The sequence below is a fragment of the Styela clava genome, chromosome 6 (assembly GCF_964204865.1).
Source record: "Styela clava chromosome 6, kaStyClav1.hap1.2, whole genome shotgun sequence".
Classification (NCBI taxonomy): Eukaryota; Metazoa; Chordata; class Ascidiacea; order Stolidobranchia; family Styelidae; genus Styela; species Styela clava.
The window spans coordinates 7,917,145-7,937,666 of NC_135255.1; the positions used below are offsets into that span (position 1 = coordinate 7,917,145).

Here is a 20,522-nt window from a genome sequence, read left to right on the forward strand (position 1 = left end):
TAGCTATATAATAGATGGATACTTTATTTTGAAGACCGCCACGTCACAAAAAAATGCATACATAAGACGAAAATTCAGGGAAGTTATCAAAACTTTAAATGAAGTTTTATAGCATAAGATATATAGCATAAGATATGGGCTAGGGCCTATTTCATGATAAACTTCACTTTGCGACATAGGATACCAGTAAAGATACACGAAGAGATAAAGTGAGAATCTAAATCGACTTATTGAAAAAGAGTAATCTTTTACTGGTCACCTCATTCAACTGTCAGTATGTTAAATTATAAATAGCAAAATAAAACACGAACACGGAGTCAACCAAACACTTTGACGTTGGTTTTAACCTTTTGCGTTCGTATGTCTGAACTCTGAGAATCGCTTTTTCACTTTAATTACTCGATTTTTCAGAATAGTTAAATTTGGGTAATTATTTAGGTGTTTATTTCCATGACACCAAAATGTTGAAGTACACGAAGTTTCGCATAAGCACAAAGGTATGGATTTTAAATATATATAAAAGTTCTTGTATTCTGTTGAAAGCCATAGAAACGATTGGTATATTTGATCCAAGTCCTACGACCGGCTCAGCTCAGTTGAGACTTCAGTAATTGTCCTTACATACCACTTAAATCTGTACATATGGCATAGGGCCATAGGCCATAGATTGTATATAATCGTACTGGCTCTGTACATTGCGGAAATGCAATTTATATGCTGCAATTCACCTGTATTTATAAAAGTTTTTAACTCAGCTTGGTTTGATTTCAGAAAACTTATGGAATACATTTTGTAACTTCGAGTCTATTATGAAAAAACATGCCACATGCAACCCTTGAGGTTATGTGCACGCGTTACTGTAGGAAACTAGTGATTATTCATTGTGCACCATTTTTTGGAAAATGTTCGTTCTATTTGAGTACTTACATACTAAACTATTAATCAAGGTATATTTCCATGCAAACGAATTGCTGTAGTCGTTATTTTATTTTTCACGCTTTGAAGACTTTTAAAGTACGACTTCTTGTTGGGCATGTTCTCCATATTATTTTGTATTATTACTCATCATATTTTATCAGGACGACATAGAGGTATTGGAAGGAATAACAATGAACAAAGCAGCAAAATCTATATCGAAGTTTTCCGATAGGGTTGGTAACGTGCCATACATATACTGCCAAGAATATCCATATAGCGCCAACTGAATATCCATATAGCGCCAACTGAATATCCATATAGCGCCAACTAAATATCCATATACAGCCAACTAATATCCAAATACAGCCATTTTGGTGATATCCATATACAGCCAACTAATATCCAAATACAGCCAAATCAATAAATAAATAAAGTCATCAAGATAGGATATGATTTACATATTTATGTCGGGAGAGAGGAAAGCCGATTGTTGTTTTCGGAAGCATCTACTTCATGGTGGGGGGGAAGCCATAACCGACAAGTGGCTACTTGAACCACCCTATGACAGCAACGAGTTCAGCAATCCTTTCGCACATAACCATCCCCGCATGGGATTCGAAACTACGAACCCACGCAGAGTAATCTGAGGTGCGGTGGCGAGCGTATTCCTAACGCTTAATACGATGAGCCACACCGCCGAAACTACCAGCGTTAATATCATAATATATACCCTAAAACAGGTGGTCGATCATTGCACAAGAAATATGCTGGCTGAAAATCTCTTTTCAGTGAACTATTCCTTGGCTAATGGCGATAAACTGTCAAACAACTAATCGAATTACCGCTTGGTGGAAAATAAAATACTGCCAACGTGCGTAGTACTTGAGAAATATCCAAAGGTTCCAAAATATGATGTCATAATACCCCACATCTTGAATAGCGTGATAATTGTGCTCGCTGAAATACTTTTTTCGGTGAACTATTCTTTGGTTACTGGCAATAAACTGCATAGAAATTAATCAAATTAACGTTTGGCGGAAACTATCATTGCACACCTTGCAGTTTATTTAAGTTAAGACGAATCGTCATTGTATTTAGTATGATGAGACTACTACCACTAATACCATGTGCTAAAGTTCTATTCAGCTATATATGTTTAAAACACTTTCCTTTAATAATATTTTTTCTATGCGACAAAATTTCTATTGAACAACCTTGAACTTGCGAGATTTTGTGTCTAGTAGAGGGTTAATAATTATTCCCAATTAATTAATTTTTATTTCAACGTTTTTTTTGTGTTATTTTCCAACAGAAGACCAAAACCACTATTATAGCAAGAATGGTTTCTAGTAGATGGTTAATAATTATTCCTAATTATTTGACTTTTATTTCAACGTTTACTTGTGTTATTTTCCAACAGAAGACCAAAACCACTATTATAGCAAGAATGGTTACTCCAAAATTCATGATTGTATTTACAGAATTTTCAAGTTCAAGGCTTCAATTGGCAATTTTGATGATGTCACACCTCTAATTATCACTTCAAAGGCCCCCTCAATGCAAAAAATGTTATTTTTTCGACGGAAATGCACGTAGAAAGACGTAAACATTCTAATGCGCGACGTTGCGTGTGAAAATTACCATTAATTTTACATTTTTTTCACATTTAAAAATCCCCCAAGCGACTTTTTAATACCGTATGCTAAAAGTTCTATTCAGCTATATATGCTTAAAACACTTTCCTCTAATAAAATATGTAAAGGACGATTTTCAAGTCGATGATATATATAGAATTGGCATTATCAGCGAATCTGGAGTCCTTTTTTTCGTGAAATATACGACTCTACTATAGAAAATTAACTGTAAAAGATCATTATTCCCTTTTAGAGTTGGGACTAGGCATGAGTTATACTGTGCATATGCCATCCGACATAGTATGGTTTTAACTTATTCAACTGATTTTTTTTTGTTTCCTTTTTTTCTCTCTTGTGTGTTAATTTATTTTCAGGGCGTGTTACTTTAGCTCAATTTCGTTAACAAAATGGTAAGTTTATATTTTTTTAAAGGCTGTGACTGACTCGATGACCTAACGGTCGCATCGTCACAGCCTCGTCTCAAAGCCTTGAAAATAATTTTTAAATGTTGTATGTAAACTTTTTTGACATTGTTGACGAAATAAAATACTATACTACCGTTACGCGTACAGAAACTCGAAAATAACTTCCGTTTGAAATATGTGAAATGACTTGTAAAAAGCGTAAAATATAAGGAATAAAATATCATAATATGAGCATCATTAAACACCAGACATAACACTGATGGTGAGTAGTATTTCAGAAATATCCAATAGGCCCCAACTCAGCTCTTCAGAAATATCCAATAGGCCCCAACTCAGCTTTTCAGAAATATCCAATAGGCCCCAACTCAGTTTTTCAGAAATATCCAATAGGCCCCAACCCAGTTCTTCAGAAATATCCAATAGGCCCCAACTCAGTTTTTCAGAAATATCCAATAGGCGCCAACTCAGTTCTTCAGAAATATCCAATAGGCCCCAACTCAGTTTTTCAGAAATATCCAATAGGCGCCAACTCAGTTCTTCAGAAATATCCAACAGGCCCCAACTCAGTTCTTCAAAACCATGACTCAGAAATATCCAATAGGCGCCAATCTATGATGTCATAATACCCCACAACATCTGATCGTTAATAATAGGCCTACAAGAAATGTGATGACTGAAAATATCATATACTGTGCATATGCCATCCGACATAGTATGGTTTTAACTTATTCAATTGATTTTTTTTGTGTTTCCTTTTTTTCTCTCTTGTGTGTTAATTTATTTTCAGGGCGTGTTACTTTAGCTCAATTTCGTTAACAAAATGGTAAGTTTATATTTTTTTAAAGGCTGTGACTGACTCGATGACCTAACGGTCGCATCGTCACAGCCTCGTCTCAAAGCCTTGAAAATAATTTTTAGATGTTGTATGTAAACTTTTTTGACATTGTTATCGAAATAAAATACTACTACTACTACCGTTACGCGTACAAAAACTCGAAAATAACTTCCGATTGAAATATGAGAAATGACTTGTAAAAAGCGTAAAATATAAGGAATAAAATATCATAATATGAGCATCATTAAACACCAGACATAAAACTGATGGTGAGTAGTATTTCAGAAATATCCAATAGGCCCCAACTCAGTTTTTCAGAAATATCCAATAGGCCCCAACTCAGTTTTTCAGAAATATCCAATAGGCGCCAACTCAGTTCTTCAGAAATATCCAATAGGCGCCAACTCAGTTCTTCAGAAATATCCAATAGATCCCCAACTCAGTTCTTCAAAACCATGACTCAGAAATATCCAATAGGCGCCAATCTATGATGTCATAATACCCCACAACATCTGATCGTTAATAATAGGCCTACAAGTAATGTGATGACTGAAAATCTCATATACTGTGCATATGCCATCCGACATAGTATGGTTTTAACTTATTCAATTGATTTTTTTGTGTTTCCCTTTTTTCTCTCTTGTGTGTTAATTTATTTTCAGGGCGTGTTACTTTAGCTCAATTTCGTTAACAAAAAGGTAAGTTTATATTTTTTTAAAGGCTGTGACCGACTCGATGACCTAACGGTCGCATCGTCACAGCCTCGTCTCAAAGCCTTGAAAATAATTTTTAAATGTTGTATGTAAACTTTTTCGACATTGTTGACGAAATCAAATACTACTACTACTACCGTTACGCGTACAAAAACTCGAAAATAACTTCCGATTGAAATATGAGAAATGACTTGTAAAAAGCGTAAAATATAAGGAATAAAATATCATAATATGAGCATCATTAAACACCAGACATAAAACTAATAGTGAGTAGTATTTCAGAAATATCCAATAGGCCCCAACTCAGCTCTTCAAAAATATCCAATAGGCCCCAACTCAGTTCTTCAAAACCATGACTCAGAAATATCCAATAGGCCCCAACTCAGTTTTTCAGAAATATTCAATAGGCCCCAACTCAGTTTTTCAGAAATATCCAATAGGCGCCAACTCAGTTCTTCAGAAATATCCAATAGGCGCCAACTCAGTTCTTCAGAAATATCCAATAGGCCCCAACTCAGTTCTTCAAAACCATGACTCAGAAATATCCAATAGGCGCCAATCTATGATGTCATAATACCCCACAACAGCTGATCGTTACTAATACAAGAAATGTGATGACTGAAAATCGTATTTGAAAAAGCTATTTTTCGGCTATTGGCAATAATCTGTCTATAAAATAATCAATCAACGTTTGGTGGAATATATGAAACCTAAAACTGCCGGTGCGCGTAGTTCCTGAAAAAAAAATATCTAATAGGCCCCATTCTATGATGTCCAATCTATGATTGGACAGTGTCCAACAATGAAAGAATAAAATCTTAATACTAGAATATTCAAAGGCTTAATGTAGTCGAAACTGTAAATCGTGTATTTGAATACATCTATGACGCAATAAATTAACGTGAATAGGCGACATAGATAAGATTCGAGGAAACAGCAGGCTAGGAACACGAGTGTGGACTTAAGAATCATTACTTTGAAAACAGCATATCGATTGAATGTTACTGATTCCTTGGATATAACAAATACGAAGATTGGACTTCATCGTGTACTGTTCTACTTTATTCTGAATTGAAGTGAGTATTATGCTTAAGATGCTCATACCATAATCTGCAGCAGCGTTAGTGACAATTGTAGTTCCTCGGTCAGTTAAACTATGCTTGTGGCCCATATGTCAAGTTACTTACTTCAAAAGGAATAAAAGAAAAACAAACATATCTAATAGAATACACAGATAAATTCAAATTAGTATTACACCGTTAGGAATTATTACAACACTAAAAACCACCAAGGTATTCATGCGTATTCCAGATTATACTCATTAGGAATCAAAGGCCCTAAGAGCCCGCCAACTATAGTTTTTGAAGTCAATAACAATTCTATTTCAATATTAAAAAGGTTCAACATTAAAATGTTATCTAGAAATACTATCAACCTACTAAAAAGTTCAATGCTTTTTCCTACAAAAATTATAGGTGTACTCCCGAAGTACTGAGCCAAGATGGCGGACACCGGAACGTAGTATATGTTCCAGGTTAGGGGTTATGCCATAATTTCAGAGACAAATACTACGGGAGTCAATTGGTTATTCCCCGAAATCGCAATAGAACTAAAATGAGAGGAAATTGAAATAAAATTATTGCCTAAACCCTAACTTGGTACACATGCTACGTTCCGGTGTCCGCCATCTTGGTTCGCATACTTCGAGAGTACCGAGTACCCTGGATGACATAGGCATTTTTAACAAGCGAGATAACTGGTACGACAATAATTGCACAATCATGCCTGGTTTTTAACAGTCATTACTTATCGATCTTAAGATCGGTAAGTATGTTGATAGGTATTTGCATGTGCATGCATCATATCTCGTACCAGAAGCCTATTGATTTTGGGTTAATTATGTCCAATAATTAACAGGTTATTAATTAATTAATTATCGCTCTTCAGTCTCCGACCGATATTCTCGTTGCAAATACTAATCCCAATAGGAATCTTCAAATTTATGTGGCAATATTATTTTGTTTGAATAATGACATAATTTCTGGGATGCACACTTCGGAAAAGTTTGTTAAGTAGGCCTATTGGCAATAGTAAACTGCGATCCAATACATATTTCTTATTACTTATAATCTTAAGGTATTTGTCTGTTTGTTTGTCTGTTTGTCTGTTAGATGAACGCGATATCTCACGAAGGCGAGGTTGAATCTGCTCCAAATTTTGCATGTGCATTCATCATATCTCGGACCAGAAGCCTATTAATTTTGGATGAATTATGTCGAATAATTAGCGAGTTATTAATTAATTAGCGATCTTCGATCGATAAGTCTTTGGTCTCCGACCAATATTCTCGTTTGGAAATCTTATCGATAAATATTGTGGTTATTTTCAACATTGAGAATGCCAGATCGAGTTTGATAAATGGTGAACTTTAAATTACCTATTTAAAGCATTTCAATTTTAAAACCAAACTTTTCAGGTACTAATACATGAATTTTTAGGAAAATAAATTCTCACAAAAGTATAGGTTTGAATTCAGTCGTTTATCTCCAAAAACCAACAAAGTTAGAGAAGTTGCCTTACCTCAAAAAAAATTGATATCGAATCTTACTCGTTCAACAAGTAGCGGTCTTCTTAATCAAGATAATCAGTCTTCTTAATCAAGATAATAGATTTCGCGCCGCGGTTCATCGCTTCCTACATGTGAACTAATATATTCCTATTTTAAGGTTGTTTGAATATGAATCCGGGTTGAAGATTGAAGATGTCAAAAACTAGCTACGCTAAAAGGTTATTTGGTATACTTTGCTTCCGTGATATGCTGACGTGTGTAATTATTCAAAATTCAACTTGTTGGTGTAATTTATATCGTCAAAGTCTAAAATATTCCGAATCGAAATATTCATATATATGTATATATATATATATATATATATATATATATATATATATATATTCATTCTTCTAACTGAACAATGTAGATTTGATTTAATCTCAACCTAAATTCAAACAAATATGCTAATATCACTGCTTCTAAGAACCAAGATTATACGCGACCATGATTTAATTATTTACAACAATTATTTTCATCATTCAGAACAACTCCTTGGTTTTTTGCAAATGGTCCAGATAAAGATTCAAAAGAGGATGACACTTACGCGATTCGATTCCGACTGTGTGAAGAACCTGATTGTAGTAGGAAACCCAATCATCATCTACACTGTTTGTTATGCAAAGCTGCAAGTGCTGGCCATGCGCATTGCAAAAGACACTTTGAGGAAGTACATGCGAGACAATCCGTCATATATCAGCATTATAAATGTCTGAAATGCAAACTAAATCACGGACATTCGGGGTATTTTAGACCTCATTATCATTGTCTGATATGTAACAGAACAATAATAAGGGAAAAACAGCTACATGTTCACATGGAAAATCACACGGTAAATAAAACTGGTGGCGTTAGAATGAATACTAAACCAAAAATAGAGCTGAACGACGTCTGCGAGTATACACCAGATGACCCCCCCTTAGGTAATAATGATTCCATTGAGATGAATCATAAAACAAACGTCGCCTGTGATAATGGATCCATTGAAATGAATATCAAATCAAATACAGAGTTTAATGATGCTTGCGATTATGCACCAGAGAAAAAATCAAGGCGTGTTCTTGAAAAAATGATTACTTGTCCAGTGTGCAGGAAGGAAATGTGCTCCAGAAGTTTGCCTCGTCATTATCGAAATATTCATAACAAAGAAATAGAAAATGTCGTGTATTGCGTCGACAAAATAAGGGGTTTGTATATGGTTCGAAGAAGCTCCAAAGGAGGAGTCTTTTATCCCATACACATAAAGAAAAATTTATCGAAAATTTCGCTCGATTTTGGTGTTGACTGTGAAGACTCTGCCTGCCGAGATTACATGTATATGGCATGGCGCAGTGGCATGACTGGTGCAGAGTGCAGACATTTGAGGCTTGTGGGTGTTGATACAAAGTATCCAGAATCAGAGACACTAAATGACACTTATTTATCCGAACTATCGATTGACGGCAAATACAAAATTATCAAGCCTACGAAAATAGAACAATGTCTAGATCTCAAAAAGATGGCATTAAATAACAAATCAAAATTGCTTTACGCAATACACGAATCAACAAGATTTATCATGTTTTCGTTATACAATGGTGAATATCACTATTATTCCAAATTTGGTAGAATTATCCTCACAGCCGATATTCAAGAAGGTAACCTGGATTGTAGATGCTGCAAAAGAAAGCATTCGTGCGTACACAAATGTGTTTGTATGTGGTATTTAGTTCAAAATAACTTATTTGAAGGTTTTAGAGAACCTAGAATCAAAGATAATGATGAAACAGTCAATGTTCAGCACCAAAACATTTCTCTAAAGTATTATCCACCCATCGATACACAAATTCTAGAAAAAATGTGCCAGTATTTAAAAGAACAAAAACTTATACCACATTCGGCCAACAATCGTGCATCCAGAACGATATATCCCACGACGTATATTCCAGTCGAAGTCAAATGCTTTTATTGTGATTCAGATTTACAAAAACCGATTTTGATCTCAAAACATGCAAAAATATTAACAATGACTGAACTTCTTGGTGATATATCAACTTATTACAAAGAATGCCCAAAATGCAAAGTGTGTTATCGCTACCAAGAATTTACTGACGGATTGCATAATTTCAATGATATTTTCTTTATGTCACTTGAAATTTGCTATTTTATCAAAGAGTTTCTCATGCAGCATTTGCCCATTGGAAGTTTTGTTAACGCTCTTTCTTCGCGAATCGGGACTGAATTAAATTCTCAAAAAATTGTGAATGCTTTTTTGCATTTTGATAGCCTGAATAGTGACCACTTGTATTTGTTCCACTGTGGTATTTGTGGGTACCATCCCACATTAGTAGTCATGGATCTTAACAAAAAAGTAAATTTTAAATGTCCAGCCACGTCGTTATCTGTGCCCGATCAATACGACGAAGACAAGGCCGACACTGTCAATTGTCAAAGTTTCTGGGAAAATGTGGAGATGAATATGCTTATTCGAGGATTTTATCCGAGGAATATACCAAGTATTCAAATAACTCCTAATTTGCTTGAATGGGCGCCATTTATCGGAAAATACACTAGAACAGGGGTGGAAATATTGAATACGGAACATCGGAAGGTTTCAAAGAAAAATGGTTTAATGGAGAGCGATTGTAGGGATATAACGGAAGAAAGACTTTTAGAAATATTACATAGCTACTCGTCAAAAGACGTATTCAAATTTGGTAAACATTTACTTGGAAATGTCCCAAAGGGCGGTAAGCTGGACATAATTTTAGCCATACGAGATCGAATTGCAAAAGACCATGAAGAATTTAAAAAAGCTTTTTCCAAGCTTTGGGGCTGTTCTGGTGGCTGGGTTTCTTGTACTTGCGCTCATGGAGTTGTTTATGCTCTTAAGTTTGTTATGCGCGCCGAAAGTCCTCGCGACTTTGTTGATATACTTTTGTCATTCAAATATCAACCGAATATTGTCATAATTGATATGGCAAATATGGTCGTTGCGCATGGTAACAAACGAAAGATATCTATGTTTTCACCACACGATGGAATGCTATGTGAGCCAACTCAAGAAAACATAAAAGCTGCCGAAGATAAACGTCTTTCCATCTCAATGCCTTGGATTTTTGAAACAAGTGCACAAAAAGAGCAATATACCGAAGGAGTGCACCCTGTTAGTGGTAAATCTCTTTATATGTGTTTATATGACAGACTGCACGAAAAAAATGTAACCAAGAAAAAAGAAATACTACGTAGAATAACCTTCGTCCCGGAACTGAATGGTTTCCTTAATACACAAGTTGTGGAACAATTAAATGCAATATTTAATAAGGATAATAGATTTTTAAATCAAATGGAGCCGGTGAATCATATTTATCTGTTCCGTTCGATAATTGATAACCATAATCATTTGATAAATATGAAATTGGCCAACAGCTTGAAAAAACACAGCAATAGTGATTTGCATGTGGATAGTCTGGGTAGATGGTATCTCCAGACTGTCGATACATATGAAAGCAGTAAAACAAAAACGAAAATAAAAAAAGATGTCACATGCCCATTTAGAAGTGATTACATTACATCAACTCAGGCTGGAATTGAACAAGAATTGCAAAGAGACGGAAAAAAAATTTCGACTGAAGCCAAAGAGGAAAAAATATTACAAAATGTATGTAGACTGAATAAAGCAAATTTGACACAATCTATGGATAACACAACGGAGGATTTTTCGTTGAAACAAAATAAAAATGACCTACTTAACGAAGTATATTTGAACGTTGCAGTAGGAAAACAACTTTCACGGGAGAAGACAAACAGTGTATTCGATGTGTCTACAACCGAGCAAGAAAATGACGAACTTGAAAACAACACAAAAATGTACTCAACAGACGAAGATAGTCTTTTGGGTGAAACTAAACAAATAGAAAGACCAATTGGAAAACATTTATTAGATTTCATTGATAACGGATTTGACCGCACAAAATTCGATAAACCCCCAGAGGATTCTCTGTTGGAAATAAATCCATTTCTTAGCAATCATTGGTTGGAATGTCTTCATTTGGATTTGATTGACCAACAAATTATACGGGATAAATTATTTTTAAATGATAGAATTATAAATGCAGCAATGGCGTTAATGAAAATAAAATATCGTCATTTATCAGGACTGAAGGATGTAATAATATCGACAGTGGAAGGATTCCCGATAAAATCCTGTAATACCTTTGTTCAAATAATAAACATCAGAAAAAATCACTGGATAACTATTTCGGACCAGTTTTCTGAAAAAAATCATGCATCAGTGTATGACAGTCTTTTATCGAGTAATTATCCTGAAATCGTGCAAACAGCAGTTTGTCAGCTCTGTGGGACCAATAGTGACAGCATCACAATTGAAGTGATGGCTGTTCAACAGCAGCGAGCAAATGAATGTGGGTATTTCGCTATAGCCAACGCACTAGCGATTTGCAAAAATGTGGATCCCTGTTTACTGACGTATAGCAATAAATTTAATGAAGGGCTCGAAATGGCATTTATTCAAAATGATATCGACGTTTTTTGGAGTCACATTAATCCTGAAATACATTCTACCCGAGTACCCAAAACATCCCTTCGGTGGACTTGCAAAGTATTTTGCCATTGCAGGATGCCTTGTGATGGATCTGGAACATTAGAGTGCACAGTGTGTGAGAAAATGTTTCATAAAAAATGCGAAACTGACGAATTCCGGAACCAGAACTGGAAATGTCGGAATTGTCGTAGTTATTCAGTTGAAGATTCAAAAAAAATGGAGGATTTGAAAACTTGGCAAGATGCCATATCATCTCACCATGACACGCCGTTGGTAGTGTCAATCTACAATAGCATCCGTGACCTATTTCCATATACAGCCTTGCCCACAGGTGACAACAAAATTGGATGTGTTTCCAACGAGACATATAGCAAATTAAGTGGCAACAACTCCAAAATTTCGACAGGCGTTACATATAAAATCGACCTGGACAAATTCATAATTTTAATTTTGGAGCCGGATAAGCTTGATATTTCAGTAATCTTTCACACGATTATGCATGAAATGGCCCATGTCATGGTGCCGGTAACAATAGCCAGCCAAGCACATGCAAAAGAATTCAAAAAATATGGGAGATTCATTCTAAGGAATGTTAAATTGAATCGAAAACTGTTACCCGAGCAGTGGCAGTGTTTTCCAATAATTGACAAGTTAGTTCTTAATAAGTCAGTATGATTGTACATTTAATATTTTCACATGTAATGAAAATAACTTTCTCAAAATCAAGTTGCAAGTACAAGCTAACAATTAAATTGTGTAATTATCAAATCTTGCCGTCATTTATTTCGTAGACTAATGTTGTGTCATTTTAATGCTTTAAATTATTGTCCTATTTCTTTACAGCAGGAGTTTTCGAATGGTGCGACACGGCGCACTGACAAGTCATTTTAATTTTACGTCGCACAAATATTCAATTCGCAAGTCATACTCTACTGACTGTATGAGTATTTAAATAAACTATTACACAACTGTAATCAATAATTACTGATAAAATCAAACCACAATGTTACTTTCCGAGTTCACTGTAAGATAAGTTCAATTAAACTGAAATTTTTGTGAATTTTCCTGAATAACGAATATTCAGCTTGTACTGAAAACGATACAAACGGTTTATCTAAGAGATATATCATAACATCGTTAAGTCCTCACGTCTAATAAAGCTAACCAAACTCGATTTTCAGTGTTTCTATCATTTCGTTTTCAAATATTTTCTCACTACTGCGTCGCATGCACGGAGAGTTTTTACAAAAGGCATCTCATCACATTAAGAACCGCTGCTTTACGGCATCTAAATTGCTATGCTTTTTATTGGTTAGGATTGTTCCATATATACCCTTTTTCAGCATTACTACCGTTTCATTCTCTTGTCAATGACATTTCCATATTTTTCTGGTCTTTGCATATAATAAATGACATTTTCAGTTGAATCGTTTTTTATTTAACTAACTGATAGCTTAACATTTATTTTTAATTTTTTCTTTCTTTTATGCACTGGCGACTTTATGTCTTATTTTGCACAGGCAAAATGTAAAGGCTTACCGGTGAATGATGTTTATATCATGGAATGATGTTCATATCATTATTATATCTACTTTCTGCTGGTTGCAAGTCATTTTTTATATTTCATCAATAGCCGTCGTGGAGTTTCTGTAGGCGTACGCACACTACTTCAATGCGTCAACGAGTATGGATGGTCTCATCTTATAAACATCATCTGGCGATGCTTTCTCGAATAATCAATATGTAACGTACTGTAATGATAGTTTGCACCAAACTTTAATTTGACTATTTCGTTATAAAAATAACCAAAGAATAGTTCACTGATAAGAGATTTTCAATGTCGTCGTTGGCAGCAACACATTTCGCATGTTATCACAATAAACTGTTGTGGAGCTCTATCTTGGGGCATTATGGATTGCAAGCTGTAGTATGTAGGCTATTCATGCACCACGAGAGGCTGACATTGTACGCTTCGAACAAATAACATGTAGAGACTCACTTGTCACAATAGAGACTAAATGATGCTAATATCACAATAATTTATTACGTATATTTTACACATATATAAGTAACTTCGTCAAAAAGCCGTTTTGGAGTTTCTGAGAGTTATTTTTAAAACCCTTACCCTAACACACTTATTATATCATATGTGTATCTAATTGGCTGTATTTGGATATTAGTTGGCTGTATATGGATATCACCAAAATGGCTGTATTTGGATATTAGTTGGCTGTATATGGATATTTAGTTGGCGCTATATGGATATTTAGTTGGCGCTATATGGATATTTAGTTGGCGCTATATGGATATTTTTGGCTGTATATGGATATCACGTTACCAACCCCACTCAAGTTTTCTGCAGGCCGAAAAGTAAGTCTACTATGCTGTTATATTGAATTTTCATGTTAAGATAAATGAACAAATTAAAAAAATGACTCCAGTCTTAGTTTTGAACTTTATGCTTAATAATGTCTAAGCTGATCCTGAAGCGTATTTCAATTACATTTCAATATGAGAGAATAGTAGTGACCACTACTAAACTACGTTGTAACATGAGTTAAATAACAAATTTACAAACTTGATTTGCATAGAATTGGGCTGGCCAACCCGCGGCTCTTGCTCCGGTTTTATGTGGCTCTTTTCGCCTTGGTTATTTTAAGGAAAAAATAACTTGCAAAATACGATTCATCACGATTCGATTAAACATATTATAAAACGTGTTCGGGGGCAAACGAGAGTCTCGGATAGTCTCTAGTCTAGTCTCAGCTAGAGCAACTGCAACTGAGTTGAAGATGATCGATCTTTATGAGCAAAACCAACTGAAATGTGTTTTAAGGGAAGTGACCATTGAGTTATGAACAATTATGCCAATGAAAAAATACGCCAATGTCAAACGAGCTGCGCTTAGCATATTGTCAATGTTTGGGTCAACATACGTCTGTAAAATTGTGTTTTTCATCCTAAAACACGTGAAATCAAAGCATTGATCTGTTCTGAATGTGAAAGAATTGCTCCGGTTGGCTGCAACGACATACAAGCCAAATTTAAAGGGAATTGTTCAATGTAAGCCTAAGGAATGTTAAAAGTCCCACCAATTAGCATGCATAACAATAAATGGCTTGTAAATTCATGTCATAATCATGTTGGTTAGTGACATTTAAATTAGACTAGCATCCAAGCACAGCTTAATAAAGGTAAATATATCTGATGTTCGTGCGTGTTCTTGTTTATAATGTGGCTCTTCGCGGAAATAAAGTACGAAATGCGGCTGTTTGGTTCTGACCGGTTGGCCACCGTCCCTAGAGCAATATATTAATCAGAGTTCAGTATATGTTTATATACGAGTATCTCCCAACCGTTAGGCCAGCAAGTATTCATTTGAATCCTTGCATAATGGAGGAATCGGTGATACTCGGACACGATAATTTGTTACATTATATATACGTATATTTTAATTCTTCTCAAACGTTTTTTCAATTAGAATTTTGACGATAGTTTCTATATATGTGATTTCGGCGATCTTGCGAAGAGCCATAAGAGATGGAATGAGTTTTTTCCCAACACGTCTCCATTTTATGCAGTGAAAGCCGCTCCATATCCACCAATGATTAGGTGTTTATCTGCAATGGGTGTTGGATTTGACTGTGCAAGTCAGGTGGGTAATCTAATTGCAGATATGTACTATGTAAAACTTGTAAGTATAATGCTATTCTAAAACCATTACCTTGATATTTATAATCACTATATAGGTGTATGTCAGTAAGAGTACATAAATAGGTTAGTATAACCACACGAGGGGTACGAGGAATTGTCTGCTGAAACGCAGAATCCGAGCGCGGTACAAATATTGATAAGACACTTGTATTCTTGTGATTACAAAGTCAGATGAGACTTTTCCCATCTAACAATATTATAACAGGAAAAGTATATATGACTTCTTGAAGTGTATTACCTAAATTATCTTGATTTTATTTCATAAGGAAGAAATTGATTTAGTATTAAACAATGGATCAACTCCGGATTCTATCATTTTTGCCAACCCGACAAAATCAGTCTCACATATTATTCATGCAAGAGAGAAAGGAGTAAAAATGTTGGTATTCGACAGTGAACAGGAACTTCACAAAATCAAGGAACATTTCCCAGATTCAGAGTAGGTTTACATTTTCAGCTTTTATATCAATTTGTATACAATTATAATTGAATAATTAATAATTAAATATAATTTTAAAGATTTTGTTAAAAAATCATAATCAGGTACCGATAAAATCAAGCATTTAGTATTCAAAATATACGCAGGATAGGATGAAAAATGACATAAAAGAAAAAATAAAATTTGTCCTTATTTTGAAGGTTTTGTCTTAGAAAATATTTTTGTTCTTATTTCTAAGAAACGTCCTTATTTTAACATGTGTCCTTATTTTTGTCCTTATTTTATGGGTAAATATTTTCATACCAGGCACTGCTTTTTTACGACCTCATTGATTGCTATGCGCGTTCATTACATAATGACAGCAAATTGATTGACACAATGACAAAACAATACCCTTCCGATCAAAATCAGTTCGTGTAACTTGAATCAAAATATAACTTAATAAAAGTGAGATGGAGCAGATTGTTTCTAAGAATAAAGAACTGCTGGAGCAAATCCTGGTGCACAAAGTATGGTTAGACACTGGTCGCACTGGGATGAATACATTTTGTTTATTACATTTCGTTATTCGTTATTCTATTATTATGTTTCCCTGATGTCCTTATTTTTGAGATCATATCGAAGGCAGGCTTGGCAGCCCTACATATAGATAAAAACATGGGAAGGACGTATCGTGTAAATATATTTTAACAAACGTTAGCTAAAAATCGAGTAACGTGATATTCACTACTACTTTATACGCTGTTGTAATTTCAAGGTTGATTTTACGAATAATGGTCGAAAATCCAATAGCCGAGCTTCCTCTCTTTGGCAAATTTGGTGCAACAATGGAAGAATCTCGACATCTTATCAGCGTTGCACACTTAACCAAGATGAAGATAATAGGAATAAGGTAGTACAACTATCAATTAATTCTTGATATTTGATTATTATAGAAAGTCATCAGAATTGGAATTCGATTAATTTCATTTGTGTTTGAGCTACTAGGCTATCCTATATGTAGCTCAAAGACTTTAACTGTGCTTGGATTAATAATTCACATTAATGTAAATGTAGAACTCAAAAATAAAAATAACTAGCATTCAATTAGTAACAAAATATATGTCGATAGGCCCGATTTTATAGTAATTTTGATATAATTCGTATGCTGTTTGTTATACATATATTTTTTGGATATTGAAATCCGGTTTCTCGTTTTGATTAACTCTTTAATAGCAATTGCAACGAAAACATCTTCAGATAGTTATGCAAAATAATGTTATAGAATAATAACTCAATGATTACTTCAATTTAGTTTTCATGTTGGTAGTGGATGCCTTGATGCAAATTCATACGATGAAACAATTAAACAAGCAAGAGAACTGTTTGATTACGGAAAAACATTTGAAATGAATTTTGTTATTTTGGATATTGGAGGAGGCTTTCCTGGACTTTTTGGATCCGCTTTGTCCATTGAGAAAGTATACAAATTTAAATTTTACTTCCGCCAAGTTGTTTTTCCATTACTCTTTGTCACTTTTGATGGCTTATATCCTTTGATTTCTCCCTACTCTTCACTTTTCTTTTGTGGCGCACCTATCATCTTTTCGCATCACATATCCACGTTTTAATGTTATGTTAATGGTTTGTTTTGTACTAATTCTACAACTCTCCATGTTTGCACGTAAAATACAAAGTGTTTTCAGATAGCGTCGACCGTGAATGCCTCGTTAGAAAAATATTTTCCCTTTGAAATATTTGATAATTTGAGAGTTATAGCGGAGCCGGGAAGATATTATGCCGCAACCGCGTTTGTTTTGGCAACAAAAGTGATAAAAAAACGGGGTAAGTGATTTTATGAAAATATCTATCAGTTAAAAGTCGATTATTTAAATGATCTCCATATCAACCATGCGCAACTTTATCGAATTTGTTGATACCTTAATTAATGCAGAGAATTGAGCACATACTGTCGCAAAGGGACTTAATTTCGAGTTTACATAATGTATATATATATATATATATATATCCTAGAGCACACAAAAAAACCTAATGTGGATGTTGAATACACTATCAATGATGGAATCTTCGGATCTCTGCAGTTTTCGCATGGGAGTTTACCAGGAGAGTTAACTCCTTATGTTCCGGAGGTAGTATATCGTAATATATATTATCCTCATTGTTTGCAGTTATAGTCCGCGATTTCTGAGTACAGATATTTGGCGATTCTTTTTGTCTAAGTAACAAAAATACACGGTATTTTCATCCTAGGAAAAAGCAGACAAGGATCGCCATTATGCTTTGTTGTGGGGTCCAAGTTGCGGAAGTCGCGCTATATCTATGAGGATGTTGGTGCCAAAATTGGACTACGACGACTGGCTATTTTGGAAAGGTAATATACACCACCCGAAAGCGAACTTGCAGACAATAAGATTTTTTGACAAAACGCCATGTTTATTTCTTTATTAAACAGATGCCGGAGCTTATACTTTTGCACGTTCAAGTGGTTTTAACGGATTCAAAACAACAGCATTTTACAACATTGTTTCAACAGAAAATGAGTTAGTACTGATTTTATCCTGAATTCCCTCTTATGTTCAAACTAATATAAAGATTTTATTTTTCACACAAATAGATACTTTGAGGGACAAAGAGCAGTTGATGACAAACAAAAGATCGAACGTTCCACTAGTTTGAACTTATCGCAAATTATTATATGTAACGGTATTTTATTTTAATTCAGGGCGATATTTTGGTCCCTCATGAATGAAAAAGCCGAAACATTATTGAAGAGATAAGAAGATTGTCAAAAGTTGCCATGTGATAAAAGAAAAGAATCAAACAGAATTATATAGTTTATGTTTATATTGTTTAAATAATTTTTATTGTTATGAATTATTATACAATAAAATAGTGTACTGCAAGTGCCCGAACTTTTTTCAACTGTTGAAAATTCAAATTCGTCTCCTTTTGAAGACAACTTAGTTCATAACAAATGGAGTAATTTTGTTGTATAGCAGGCAGTAGGCCATTTCTTAATTCTCCCTTTTCACTGTATGGCACTGTAAAATTTCATTTTGGAATTCTATAGCCATTAAGACATCGGTGTAACGCCAGATAGATTGATGAGATTCCATTTAGACCTAACCTATATCAATTCGTAATACATTGGATCAATTTATCGACAGGCGAACGATTTTTTAATTCCAGAGTCCAAAAAATCTTGACTCAAAAAGAGCCCATTCTATCACATAAAAAAATAAGAAGAAGAAGTAATAATTACTGAGCATTGCTGTATTTTACCGGGATTATATATCACATTCAGTTAATTATATTAAACTGGAAAGCACTAAATTGCTACAGTTTGGGATGCATTTCCAAATGGTCAAATTATTTTATGTGAATTGTGTTTAAATGTGAATGATGTTTAGAGACATGTTGGTTTTGACATTTGAGACTGCTCTTTAACTACCAGACCAATTGCTTTATTGTTAATATAATTCTTCTCCTGGCCACAAATGTAAATATATCGTTTTGTTATTAGGTTGTTGTTGCTAGTCATTCATTCTTCTTCTTCTCCCTGATGTGAAAAAGTTACTTTACTTATCAACTACCGGACCAATCGCTTTGAAATTTCTAATGGTTGAAGATGTGTGTGATGACGCCATGAAAAGAAAACCTTGCGCACCTTGTGACGGTTCCGCGGTCGCGTTAGGTATTTAACTTTTGACAAATTGCATATTGATGAAAACAAATTAAATAAAACTGGTTATAGAATCGGGAGGGCAAACACACACAATCACCGAGACATGAGAAAAAAAGAAAAAAATATATACCAACAAATGAAATTAAAATAAAACGAGTAAAATTTTTGCCACACCAAATTAATAAATGTTATTAGGATTGCCAAATTGGAAACTGAATTAGTCAACAAGAGTTATATACTGTGGATGGAAAAATATTCCTTAAAAGATCTCGTCAAGCTGATTATAATTGGAGTCACCTAATGACAAATTGCCCAACCAGAATTGCCATGTTGGATGTATGAAGAGGTAGGCTAAACCTGCTTCAATCACCAAATAGAAGCCGAAACTAGCCAAATTAATGTCCAAATTATTCTAAATACTATTAATCAATAAAAGTACTGGTAATATAATTAGGATTAATTATTCAGGCAGTATAATACCGAAAGGTAGGAAAATCGGTTACGGGAATATATAGGTTATTAAAGGTTCAAGTAGGTTTTTCAAAGTTATGGATTATAGACAAGGAAATTTAATTGAAGTTGTTTATCACTGGGTCCAGTTCATATTCATCACGGATGATCCATCAGGCTGCAAGTTTTGTTGATGTATACCCTTTTTATGTTTAAATTAGCTAGTCTTCAAATTGATCATCATTGTGTCCTGAAAACCGAAAAATATTTCTGCGAGTACAATATTCAATGATTGCAAATAAGGAGAAAAAAAACCATCCTACAGAAGAAGTTGTTGATTTCTGTAAACATCGATCAATATTAACTATCATTAGCTTGTTGTTGAAAGATATGATAAGGAGAAGATTGTGGTTGGGACACAGGAGAGATTGTTGCGATTTTAACAAAATTTGTCTCGTGCAAATCGCAAGGGTTATTAGCGACCTTTCGTACCTCCCTAAAATTTCAAAAGAGGGAGGTGGTGGTTCGAACCCCTGGCTGCGTCGCTGAATGAGAGTA

General features: G+C 34.4%; 1 protein-coding gene across 1 annotated transcript; it reads left to right on the forward strand.

Moving 5' to 3' along the window:
* Positions 1-428: 428 nt before the first annotated feature.
* LOC120331294 (ornithine decarboxylase 1-like) lies at positions 429-18,875 on the forward strand. The gene is made up of 12 exons (XM_078113951.1): positions 429-497; positions 1,080-1,136; positions 14,026-14,046; positions 15,158-15,331; positions 15,657-15,829; positions 16,587-16,721; positions 17,124-17,289; positions 17,515-17,653; positions 17,843-17,958; positions 18,080-18,200; positions 18,282-18,369; positions 18,552-18,875. Exons 1-12 carry the CDS (start codon positions 462-464, stop codon positions 18,604-18,606), a joined length of 1,281 nt encoding a protein of 426 aa, XP_077970077.1. The 5' UTR covers positions 429-461; the 3' UTR covers positions 18,607-18,875.
* Positions 18,876-20,522: the final 1,647 nt, after the last annotated feature.